This window comes from Quercus robur, chromosome 4 (assembly GCF_932294415.1).
Source record: "Quercus robur chromosome 4, dhQueRobu3.1, whole genome shotgun sequence".
Taxonomy (NCBI): Eukaryota; Viridiplantae; Streptophyta; class Magnoliopsida; order Fagales; family Fagaceae; genus Quercus; species Quercus robur.
In genome coordinates, this window is record NC_065537.1 from 75,799,837 (window position 1) to 75,813,262 (window position 13,426).

General features: G+C 34.6%; 3 protein-coding genes across 8 annotated transcripts in view; 2 read left to right on the plus strand and 1 right to left on the minus strand.

Annotated features, from left to right (window-relative positions):
* The window catches only part of LOC126724245 (PHD finger-like domain-containing protein 5A), a 52,445-nt gene that overhangs the window by 28,311 nt on the left and 10,708 nt on the right, over positions 1-13,426 (minus strand). The window lies entirely within an intron of this gene.
* Positions 1-13,426, plus strand: part of LOC126724239 (protein TIC 20-II, chloroplastic) — a 39,964-nt gene that overhangs the window by 861 nt on the left and 25,677 nt on the right. The window contains exons 2-3 of one of the 5 annotated variants that reach the window (XM_050428742.1): positions 311-344; positions 482-565. The exons of 2 other annotated variants lie outside the window; for them this stretch is intronic. The gene's annotated coding sequence lies outside the window, so the exon portion shown is untranslated. Of the gene's footprint in view, positions 1-310; positions 345-481; positions 566-3,011; positions 3,166-13,426 lie in introns of those variants that run through there. 2 more of the 5 variants (XM_050428743.1, XM_050428744.1) reach the window with 2 other exon arrangements.
* Positions 6,022-10,381, plus strand: LOC126722604 (putative disease resistance RPP13-like protein 1). The gene has a single exon (XM_050425749.1). The coding sequence runs from the start codon at positions 6,227-6,229 to the stop codon at positions 10,379-10,381; it is 4,155 nt and encodes a 1,384-aa protein (XP_050281706.1). The 5' UTR covers positions 6,022-6,226.

Genomic DNA, 13,426 nt, shown 5'->3' on the forward strand with positions numbered 1-13,426 from the left:
CCAAAATTTTTATTTGCTGGGCTTGCATTAGATTGGAGGTTTTAGGACATTGCTTTGAGATTCTTTTATGTAGTGGTGAGCTTCCACAACTTATAAGGTAGTGGAAGTGCTAATTAAGCTACAAGACTTTTGGCTTCCTTTATATTTTAAAATGCTTCATGTTTTCTATACCTTTTTATTTTCCTTTCCTAATTATCAGGTGCCAGTATAAACCTTAGGCTAGAGAGAGAGATAAAAAAGGAAGAAGAATAGGAGGCTGTGGGTTATTAGCAACAAATAACACTGAAGTTATGCTTGAATTTCTATGCAGGGACTTTCACTCTGTTTAACTGGAGCACATTCAAGTGAGCTATCAATCATAATGGCCATGCTCTTTTGTTTTTATTTATTTATTTTTTAATGTACCTATATGAATTAATTAAATTGTTCTACCCTTTTGTAAGTAATTAGCCATTTGTACTAAATTTGGAATGATGTCCAGGGGCTATCAAGGCTATTGGAGCATTTAAAGCCAACTGCAGTGGCTGATGCAGATGTGATTTTCAGTGTGGAAAGTAAAATACTGGTGAGTTTCATTTCTTTTATAATGTATAAATTGTGTTTAACATTCATGAGCTTATAACGTGGTGAATAGTGCTTATGAACTGTTAGTTAAGGTGCCTTGCAAATAGCTTGACTAGGCTCTTATGATAAGTGGGACCAAATTGATCATAACAGAACAATCACCCTTCAAAAATATATGATGAATGGCTGTTGGTGTAAATTATGATAAATTTGCTTGAATGGAACTCCAAAAATTGCTTTTTAGATGTTATTTAAAGTAGAATTAGAAGTTCATATTCTTGATGCAAAGTGTTTTGCTCTGTCATCTGTTGCTTGAAGTTTACTGCCTAATCTATATATATTTATATATATAAAACTGAAGCTTTTGAAGCTCTCACAATTTTCCACGTCAACATTTTTAATTTTTATTTTTTTTAGACTCAAATAATCATTAATTAGACTATAATCATTAAAAAGACTCACGTTAGGATTCAAAAAAGAAGAGAGAGAGAGACTCACGTTATAAAACCCTAGCAAACCTATCCCTCTCTCAACTGTTGTGAAAGACATCTGCGTTGATGATGGAGTGCCTTCCCAGGAGAAGATCCTGTTTGAGAGTGGTACAGATGAGAAAACTCTTTACATTCCAGATGCTTCCCAAGGATTTGATGACGACAAGGGAAGATTCCCCTGATACTATTCTGAATGCTGTCTCCAAAGAGATGTTTTTGCCTGGAGAGATGCTTCCAGTTGTAGATATGGGCACATATACTTCCCACTACAAGTCTTTGAACAATGATGAAGTTGAACAACAGCCCTTCCAGGTATTCATCTCTTAGATCCTTGAAAGAAAACAAGAAAAGAAAATATATTTTTGCAATCCATCTCTTTTATCTTGATATTTCTTTCTCCATGAACCCAAACTGCTAAACGTAAACGTAATGGGTAAGGCAATGGGTTTCATGTCTGTTTTTTGTTTTTAATTTTTTAATTATGTGAAAACATTTTTTTTTAGATAATTGTTAAAAAATTAAAACAGGATTCATATGAGGAATAATCTGATACTATACTTTTCTTTTTCAAACAACAAACAATGATGAGGTATATCTGATTTTATAATTATTATATATATATATTTATCAATGTTACAGTTTTTCTATTTAGTTGAAAATTTTATTTGCTTATTTGTTTTGTTTTTACTGTGAATCAACACAAAAAAAAAAAGGGGGGGATGAAATTGATTTCTCAATAAGTATTAAAAAAATTTATGTTGTCCATTTAAAAATTTCACATGTAGATTAATAAAGTTATATTTCTTGGCTGTATTTGCTAGGTGTTCAGCAACAAGTTTAACTTGGCATTTTGAACTTATGGCTGAAATTTATGTTGTTCTTTGGAAGTTCAAATTTGAAATCAATTCTTCATTCATTGTGGTTTTTCATTGCGCAATTTCTTTCTCTCTTACTCCTCTTGATGAGTTTTTCCTTTTCACTAGAATTTTAACAGGTTTGGTATTTGACTAGAAGAAAGCTTTTTAGCATGAAGCACCTATTTCATTCTATTTGTCCTCACCACAAGGAAAACATTAAGGTAAGACATAATCTATTTAAAATTTTAAAGGATGAGCTTAATTGTTTCTTATATATATGCGAAGCCTTAGACATTTTTTAGACATTAGCATTATTTAAATAAAAAGAAAACAAAATTTCTGATAGGACTCAAAAAAAAAAAAAAAAAAAAAGACTCACGTATATATAAAACTATTGGGATTCAACATAAAAGATAATGGAATTAGGTATTATAATTTTGATATCGTTCCATATTTTGAATTGTCTATATTATTATTACTACGAGAATTTGAAACTTGGTGTGTCTTTCTCATATCATGGTCTTTGTTTATATTTTTGCAGTTTATATTAGTTTTGAGTGTGTGTGTATATATATAACTATTGGGAGTTTTGCTTTATTAATTTAAGAATTGTAAATTACTTTGTAGGTTCTGGTAACTATGTACTTGTAACTCAATAACGTTCTATGTTAGACAACACTTCTAAACTATGGAAAAGTATAGAAGTTTAATATTTCTTCATTTTTTAAAAATATTAACTAGCAAAATGTCTATTTACTCATTGTTGGATTTTTTATTTTTTATTTTTAGTCAATAGCTTTTCCGTGCATTGCACGGGTTAGCGACTAGTATGTGTAATTATTATTGGGAGCAAAACATGATCTCCCTTCCTTAATTTTTCCAGGCACATACCTCATTTTTAAATGAATCAAAGTAACAAAGTCGTGTTTTTTTTTTTTCCCTTCTCAGTGCTTCTTCCCATGGAACTTTGTTGCCAATATTAAAACCTCACAAAGAGTCTTTTTTTTTTTTGAAGTCCAAGTTCATTCATTATTTTTTATGTTTGCAGGTATTAGGTGAAGCCTATCAAATTTAAAGTGATCCACTGCATCTTCTCAAAAAAAGAAGTGATCCACTGCAAAGAGATGCTTATTATTATACATAATTTTTCTAAAACTATCCCATGCATTTAGTGACTAGTAACAATTAACATCAAAACTAGAAAACTGAAAACCCCATTTCCCTCTTTCTCTCTCTCTCTCTCTCTCTCAAACCTCAAAAAGATGGCTTCCATCCCTTTCCTCCGCATCTTACCCACCACCACCACCTTCAACCTCAAACCCCCCTCACTCCCTTCCCTTCGTATCATCAAACCCACATACACCCCACCACACCCATGAAAACTCACTATAACTCGCATGTCCTACAACCCAACACCAACCACAGATCGCTTGATCTCCACCATAGCCTACACTCTCCCTTTCTTCAACTCCCTCCAATACGGCCGCTTCCTCTTCCACCAATACCCACCTCTTGCCTCTCTCTTCAACCCTCTCCTCCCTCTCCTTTCTCTCTACAGGTCCATCCCTTACTCTTCCTTTGTTGCCTTCTTTGCTCGGCTTTGACTTCAAATCTAAAGACAAAAAGATGACAATAGAAGAAAGCAACTTAAGCTAAGAAATGTTAAGGGACAGAGTAAGTTGTAAGGATTGGATTCTCCAACATTTCTTCCCAGAGGATCAATTCATCATAGAAAAGGCAATGCTCATTGGGAGACCATAATTCTTTGTCAAGCTCGCCTGTTGTTCCAACTTACTTGAATGCAACTGAAAGGTATTCACCATATAAGAATAAACTGTTTCTCATATCCTCTATCACTACTGAAGTGCCAAGAGGTGGTTGGATTGGCAAGACTAGTGGTTTCTATGAAAGGTCTCCAAGCTCAAAAGGCCTTCTGGGTCCTATAAAATCCAGTCAGAAGGTAAAGGATCTTAGCTTTGACTTAGAGTGCTCATTGCAGATTTTGGATAGACTTGGCTTCAGATGATTTCAGAAGTTTGGTGCTAGAAGGGAACTTGGTCAGTGTGTCAGGTTGGAGTGGAGAACGTAGCTTGTAATTTAATCTAAATGGGGGCTAAATGTAATTAATGTAGATATATTCAAACCACAGTAAGGAGAATGCATCAAAGAGACCTGCATTGATGGTTCCTTTTGCACGTTTCAGTTTGTGTGCCAGAAGCCAGAAGCTGAAGTCTATGCTATAGTTTGGTATGTATGTTGATACATGGGGCACCATGCACCGCTCAATATATACCATAGTATAATCTAACCCCATACTCACAAACAAAAACTAAGACAAACCTTTTTTGTCCGCTACATTGAAGAAGGAAGAAATACTCTCATCTGATAACAAGTAGCATTAGGCCAGTTACTCGAATTACTGGAATTACTGGAAAAGGAGCATCCACATCCATGTGCATATGAAGCACATTTTCAAGCGTAGGATAGTGCATTACAATATCAAATGTTATAAATTGTGCTGGATATGGGGCCTAGGCCAGCCCAATCAGAAAGTCATTATGAGCCCAACCAAGCTGAAGGGAGCTTACTCTTCCAAGCTATTATAAGGGATTAAGAAAATTGTATCATTAAACAACATGGCAAGTTCGCTTCAAGAAAAATTTACTACTACAGCAACTTGACTAACTGAGATACACATCCTAATAGTTTCGAAAGTACCTGTATTTTCACTAACACAAAGATCATACCACATACTGACATACGATCACTGCCCCTAAGATACTTAACATTAAGTCTAGTACATAAAACCCGATCTTTAACTTGAGATTAATGCACAAAACATTATGGACAAAATAATATCAAAAAGAGAGAATCGAATTAAGGTTTAAGTTAGTCTAACCTCTCAAATGAAAGCTAAACTTCCAATAAGATCCATCCACTTTGATCTGGAATCCAATTTCAGCATCAAGATGTCAATAAATTGAGATATGGTAGCTCATGTACACAACAGAAAACAATCATAGTAGTCGGAATAGAAGCTTTTGTAAGTAACAAGTGAAAACTTAGTAGTATCTATGAAAACAAACTCAATACATTAAAATTGCTCTAGCATTTCAAATCTGCCGTCTTCAGCAATGCTTAAGCATAATAAAAACAATGTAAAAGCCTACGTATGTGTTTATACTATGCTCATAATCCCTACATGTTAGGACTTGGGATTCTTCATCTCAAATTGAGTAAATAAAAAGCAGTTTAACAGCAATACACATATGTCTATCCAATTCTCATCTTTTTTTCTTAAAACTATATATATCTTACATTCATAGAATAGGTCCGTTTTGGTACTCCCTAAATTGACAATTATTGATACATATCTTTTTTTTTTTTCACAATATTTTCATAATACTTTCATAATAAATTTTAAATAGTCGGTTATTATTGGTTGTTATAAGTGAGTAAAAATGTAATTTAAGAGTTGAATTAAATTAGAACGAAAAACAACTTATCACTATAATTTGTTGTGAAAATATTGTAAAATAATGGCTATTTTCAAACATTTTTTTTGATATAATGCAAGTTATGGATACAATATTTCTACAAAAATTTTACAATAAAATATATGTAATTGTTTTTTTTTTTATAAAAAATTATGTAACAAGTTATTAATAGAAGATAAAGGTACAATACTTTCACAATAAAATCCATATAACTATTTTTAAAAAAAATTATGTGACAAATTATTAACGATAGGTTAAAAAAGAAGTAATGTTAGTAGTAATTCCAAATAGAAAATAATAATAATTTGCTAAATAAAGTTCTTTTTAAAATTATTGTGAAATTATGATGACAAATGCATAATAAAATATCATGATATTTTCACATGAGTCTTTGTTTTTAACTGTGGTCAGGTCAGATTATTATTTTATTGAAAAATTTAATTTCCTTTTGACGTTCACACCACAGCTATTGTGATATATTTTATTTTTAATCTGTTGTGGACTATTATAATTGTAATTAAAAAAAATCCCACCAAACCTTTCTGCCTCTTTTTTGTCATCTTTTCATTCCATTTTTTTTTTTCTTGTCTTTTTTTCTCATCCACCCGTTTCTACCTAATCTCATTAAATATCTTATCTTTTTCACCAATTCTTCTGTGGAAAAGTCTCTCACTGCAAAACCTAAGAAAACACTTTGCAGATTTCTTCTACTTTCACAGAACAAAGTAAAGTTCTTTCAGTCTTCACTCCGAACTCAATTTTCTGATCAGAAGTTTCACTCTAGATACTTTATTTCCTTGTTTCCCACGAGCGAATCATGTCTGTAATTGGAGAGGCTGCTTTATCCGCTTTCTTTGGGAAGCTGTTTGACAACTTAACTTCCTATGATCTGCTGAAGTTCTTTCAGGAAGAGAAAGTCGATGCTGACCTCAAGAGGTGGAGGACAACTTTGATGAAGATCCATGCAGTTCTGGATGACGCAGAAGAGAAGCAGACGACAAACAGGTTCGTGAAGATCTGGTTGGATGAGCTGGAAGACTTGGCCTATGATGTGGACGACATCTTGGACGAGTTTGCTACTGAAGCTTTGGGACGCAAGTTGAACCCTGAACCCAGCACAAGTAAGGTGCGGAAGGTCGTTGATGCTTGTATTGGTTCGAATCGAAGTTTTGCTACCACAATGCGGTCCAAGATTGAAGAGATTGATACAAGACTGCAAAATATAGTGACCGATAAGAAAGATCTGGAATTGAGAGAAAATGCAGGCCTGGGAAGAGCTGGAGCAACAAGACCAAGGGTGCCCACCACTTCTCTAGTGAATGAAGGTCATATTCATGGCAGAGAAGAAGATAAAAAGGCTATTGTCAAGTTGTTGTTAAGCGGTGAATCGAGTAATGCTCAGCTCTCTGTTATTCCCATACTTGGTATGGGGGGAATGGGTAAAACAACTCTTGCCCAACTAGTTTATAATGACATTGAGGTGAGCCATTATTTTGAGGAGAAAGCATGGGGCTGTGTTGCTGAAGATTTTGACATTGTAAGGGTGACAAGAGAAATTCTACAATCTTTCACTTCTGAATCCTGCAACGATAATAATTTAGAGTTACTACAAGTCAAATTGAAGGGGAAATTATCAGGCAAAAAGTTCTTACTCGTTTTGGATGATGTATGGAATGAAAACTATAATGATTGGACTAGACTACGTTGTCCATTTGAATTTGGGGCTCCAGGGAGTAAGATTATCATTACAACTCGAAATGATCGCGTTTCATCAATAATGGGCACTACACAAGCTTACAAGTTGAACAAGTTGTCAGATGATGCTTGCTTGGTTGTATTTATCCAAAACACATTGGGGACAGCAGATTTTAGCGCATATCCAGAACTTCAAGAATTTGGTCCTAAAATTTTGGAAAGGTGTCAGGGATTGCCTTTGGCAGCAAAAGCTCTTGGAGGCCTATTACGTACCATACATTTTGATGAGTGGAAAAATGTGCTCAATAACAAGGTATGGGATATGTCAGAAGAAAATAGTGATGTTCTACCAACCCTTAGATTGAGCTATCTATATCTCCCTTCACATTTAAAGAGATGTTTTGCCTATTGTTCACTGTTCCCAAAAGATTATGAATTTAAGGAACAAGAACTAGTCTTGTTATGGATGGCGGAAGGTTTGGTTCAAGAATCAGAAAAGCATAAGCCAGTGGAAGATCTTGGTGTTGAGTATTTTCGTGATTTATATAAGCGATCACTTTTTCAACAATCAAGTAGGAATAAATCACTCTTTGTCATGCACGACTTAATCAATGATTTAGCTCAATGGGCAGCGAGACATTTGTGCTATTGGTTGGAAGATAAATCAGGTGGTAATATGCAACCAAAGATTTCTACAAAGGTACGTCATTTCTCCTACGCTCATTGTGCATATGATGGCATCACAAAATTTAAAGGCTTGACAAAAGATATGCGTTTACGGACCTTCCTACCGCTACAAAGAAAGTACTCAAGCTACTTAACAAATTGTGTTTTTAGTTGTCTATTGCCACAGTTTAGATGTTTAAGGGTATTATCTTTATCTCAATATCAAATTTTTGAGTTACCAAGTTCAGTCGGTGATTTGAAACATCTAAGATACCTCAACCTTTCTAAAACTATGATTAGAAGTTTACCAGAATCAACAAGTTCTTTATACAATTTGCAAACATTAATATTGAAATATTGTGAGAGACTCACAAAGTTACCGAAGAAAATTGGAAATCTAGTCAATCTTCGCCATCTTGATATTGAAGGGGCCCATTTAATCAAAGAGATGCCAATGGGAATAAAAGAGTTAAAAAATCTACAAACATTGTCTAATTTTGTTGTGGGGAACAATACTGCATCAAAGATAGGAGACTTGATGAACTTGGAGTCTCTTAAGGGAACACTTTGCATTTCACACTTGGAGAACGTGCTTGAAGTCGAGGATGCAAGAAGGGCCAACTTACTTGGTAAGAAGAATTTAAATGTATTAGTGATGAAATGGGAGTCCGAGCTTGATCAAAGAGCTAGTCTAGATATTCTTGACATGCTACAACCTTCAACAACAGTGAAAGAAATTTCAATTGATGGCTATGTTGGTGCAAAATTCCCAACTTGGTTTGGACATCCATCATTTTCTAATATGGTGCTCCTAAGGATTGAGAGGTGCAGAAAATGTACATCTTTACCTGCAATTGGACAATTACCATTGTTGAGAGACCTTGTCCTTGTAGGATTGTCTGCAGTGCAAACCGTTGGTCTTGAGTTTTATGGGAAAGATTTCCCAAAACCTTTTCCATCCTTAGAGTCACTTTGCTTTAAGGATATGCAAGAATGGAAAGATTGGATTCCATGCAAAGTTCAATATGAAGAATTCCCTCAGTTGCGTGAGCTTTCTATTTCTAAATGCCCTAAATTGCAAGGAAAATTGCCTCACCATGTTCCATTATTGGAAAAATTTTCTATTAATGGATGTGAGCAATTGGAAGTTTCAATTCCAAACTTCCCAAAGCTTCATGCATTAGAAATTAAAGGATGTAAAGGGGTGGCGAGCAGAAGTACAGATGAGTTATGCTTTCCAAAGTCAACCATTCTTTCTATTCCATATGTGAAAAGCTTGACGGAGGAGTTCATGCACGGGTTAGCGAAGGTAGAAAATCTAGAGATAGATAATTGTAAGGAGCTAACATCTTTGTGGCAGGATGAATTCATATCCCTTATAACGCTGAATATAAGAGATTGCTCAAGCCTTGTCAACATCAGCTTGACATCTACTTTAAAGACACTAAATATTTTGGGTTGTAGTGGTTTGAAATCCTTGTCAATCTCTAATTGTACATGTTTGGAAAAGGCAAGCATTAGGAGTTGTAATTCATTGACGTTGATTTCAAGAGGTCAGTTGCCTCAAAATTTGAAAACGCTAAATATAAGAGATTGTGAGAATTTGCAATTTTTGGTAGATGAGGGAGAGGCTTCTTCTAATTCTTCTTCTCTTCTTGAGGACTTGTCTATTAACAACTGTCCATCTCTAAAATGCTTATCATCAAGTGGCGACCTACCTACCACGCTTAAACGCCTTCAGATTTCGTCATGCATAGAGTTCACATCCTTATCATCAAAAAACGAGTTACCTACAGCTCTTAAATACCTTGTTGTAGGGAACTGTCCGAAGATGGAGTCAATAGCGAACAACTTACCCAACAATGCGTCTCTTGAATATCTTCAAATCGTAAGTTGTGCAAAGTTGAAATCCTTACCGGTGGGCCTACACAAACTCTGCCACCTCAATAAGATCGAGATATGGAACTGCCCTAGTTTTGTTTCCTTCCCAGATGGAGGGTTACTCCCCACCAGCTTGAGAGAGCTTTGGATCTGGGACTGTGAGAAACTGGAGGCCTGGCCCAACTGCATGCCGAACCTCAATTCTCTTCGTATCGACAATTGTCCAAGCGTCATATATTTTCCAGAAGAGGGTTACCCCACCAGTCTAACATCACTCTCATTTGTCGGGGAGAATATCTGTAAGCAAGTAACTGTGTGGGGATTGCACAGACTAACCTCTCTTACATCACTCTGTATTTATGGTGGAATTCCAGATTGGCAGTCGTTTCCAGATGAGCAAGATGGGAAGCTGACGATGACGCTTCCTTCCTCTCTTACCAAGCTATCGATTTGGAGCATTCCAAATATTGTAATCCTATCTTCTTTGGGCTTTCAAAATCTCTCTGCTCTTGAACAATTGTGCATCGGAAATTGCCCTAATCTCGCACTCAAAACATTGAGAATTTACAGTTGTCCACATCTGCAGAGGCGGTGCAAGAAAGACAGCGGCGAGGATTGGCATAAGATTGCTCGAATCCCCAACTTTGATATCGACGAAGACGATCCTCCACCATTACAATCAAGGAATGGTTGCAAGGCGCTTCAGAAACTGAAATTTTGGTCCACATAAAAGGTAACTGATTGCCCTTTTGGACGTCTCTCTCCTCTTTCTCTCGCTCTCTCTATTTTTGCACAGTTTATAATAGAAGGAGATGCAAAGGAGATTTTTCAAAGCTTACTAATGGAATCAAATGATGCTTTGCAATTGGCTAAGAGACATGTTGATGGCCAAATTTAATTTGATTGAGTGGAAGCACATTTAATTTAATAGAGTTACTTTTTTTTTTTTTTTGGGTGTGTTTCGTATTCTGCAACTTAATATTTACGAGTGTCCATTGCTGAAACAACACTGCAAGAAAGGCGGGCGAGAGTGGTCCAAGATAGCCAACGTCCCTTGCGTTCTGATTGATTATTGGCCTGTCTATGAGGTGGAGGAGGAGCAGCAATAAAAAAATTGTAAAACAAAGAGCAATATTTACTCATAATAGTTACTCCTCCCTTCCAGGTACAACATTATTTGGTTTCATAATATTTCTCATTACATTGTTGACATCAAAAGCAGAATACAACAAAATCCTCTATGTTTGTATATGAACAATACAATTTTAATAATTCAAACCCTAACCCAGGCTAATTCTTGCAGTGTTGCAGCAGAGACTAGCTTCGGAACCGCTAAACGTTATATTGGAATTTCAAAACACGGAGGTAAGTTAAATTTAATTATTTTCCTCTTTTAACAATTGAACTTCTGGCACTCTGAAATTTTAGAGTCAAATAGTTTGTAATTTATTTGAATTATGTGAACACTTTATGCTCGGGCGGGCAGCTATTCGATAAAATGCCTAAAAGAGATATTTTATAGTGTTTGAAATTTTATTACTACATCAATATCTCATATACTTTGTAATTTGTTTAAATTATTGGCTTGGCTATCAGCTGTGATTTGATGATTGCAGGTTATCAGTAAATGTGCAGAGAATGGCAGGATGCCCTTTTAGTACTATGCTTGTGTAGAATGTCGTTTTAAACATTTGTCGTGCCTTGCATAGATTGATCAAAGTATTGTCACCTATGCTGCAAATGGCAGGTATTTCATAACTTTGAGTCCATTAATATTTTTGTTTCCTTAAAAGGTGTACCCACCTAATCTATATATATATATATATAAAACCGAAGCCTTTGTTGGCACTACAATTTTCCACGTCAGCACAATATTTAAAAAATAAAAAATAAATAAAAATTATAACTCCTCAAAACCCTAACAACCTTACCCCTCTCTCAAGTCTCTCCAGACGTAGGAAGCCCTAAAGCATTTTCAGGTTTTGTAAGGTTAGTTTTGTATATATATTAATTAATACATAGTACTTTGTTCACCATTGAATACTCATATAATCAATTTTCAATTCAGTGTTCAAGAATTAAACCAAAATTCTAACTGCGCTTCAAGAATTAAACCAAAATTCTTTTAAATTATCTATAATATTTTGTCCTCTGAAAATTTTATTTCTTTGATTTTATTATATTGTGTTTCTTAAGCTATAGAGAGATTTTCTTTGGTTTCTGCAAACTCTCTCTCTCTCTCTCCAGATGTAGGAAGCCCTAAACGCACGGTATAGCATTCAAGATCTACAACTCACAGTATAGATTTTAGCTTATAAAGTTCAGCTTTTGTAGGGTTAGTTTGTTTATATATTTAGTCCTTACGCTTAGGTTTAGGTTTAGGTTTAGGTTTTAAGAGATTTATATATTACTACTATGTGGCTAAATTTCCCGTGACATCAGTTTTATATTTTTAACCAAATACATCAGGAAAGCAAGAGAAGGCGCATAAATATTTAGTCCTTACGTTTAGGTTTAGGTTTTAAGAGATTTATATATTACTACTATGTGGCTGAATTTCCCGTGACATCAGTTTTATGTTTTTTTTTTTTTTTTTTTTTATTAATTTGTTTTATGTAAGGTTAGTTTGTTTACATCAGTTCTTTATCTCAAAGATAAGGCTTTTATTTCTACCGCAAGAACTATTTAGGTATGTATCCCTTGCAAGCACACATGAACTTAAATTGTCTTTTAATATATGCATGCTTTATTATTTTCTAATAGTTTTCCCGTGCATCGCACGGGTTAGCGACTAGTATTAGTATGATATAAATGATCTAGACTATTTCATAACTTATGTTGATCGTGACCACTTCATTAGAGAAGGAGCAGCAATAAACAAAGAGGAAAAAAGTTTAGATATTTAATTGGTTTCATAACATTGTTCATTACGTATTTACATGTCCAAAGCTGAATACAAGAAAATATTCTGTGTTTGTATTTAAAATACAATACGATTTCAATAATTCAAAACCTAACCCAAGCTAATTCTTGCATTGTTGCAACAGAGACTAGCTTTGGAACTGATAAAGGTTCTATTGGAATTTCAAAACGTGGAGGTATGTTAAATTTTGGTTACCATATGTTCAATTTTTTTACCTCATCAATATCTCTTATAGTTAAATTATGCAAAGTTGCAAACCATATATGCTCGGACATGCAGCTGTATGATAAAATGCCTAAAAGAGGTATTGTATCGTGTTTGAAATTTCACCTCATTAATGCCTCTTATACATAATAATTTATTTGAGTTATTGGGTTGGCTATCAGCTGTGATTTGATGATTGCAGGCTACATGTTGTGTTCTGCGACATGATGATCAGTAGATGTGCACAAAATGTCATTTCAAAACAAATATTGTTCCTTGCATAGATTGATCAAAGCATTGTCACCTGCGCTGCAGATGGCAGGTATTTCATAAATATCAAAATTTCATTTAAATGTAAAAAATTTATTATTAAATAAATGAAAAGCAATATTTATTTCTTTTTAACTTCTTGTATTGCATGCATTATTGATTCATATTCTCTGCAATTCATTTTTTTAACTGTTTAGAAATCTGTCCTAAAGTGCTCCCCTGGGATGTCATTTTACGGTACTAATTGGCTCCTATTTGGATGGAGAGATGCTCTTTGGATACTGATCTTTCTTATTCTATTATTGTTGTAATAGCAGCCACTCTTTGGGCTATTTGGAAATGCAGTATTATAGAGCCAAGCTCTTAATTACTGCTACT

Bases quoted from the DNA above. Each gene is read 5' to 3' on its own strand.
- LOC126722604 (XM_050425749.1), top strand. From the start codon at position 6,227: ATGTCTGTAATTGGAGAGGCTGCTTTATCCGCTTTCTTTGGGAAGCTG.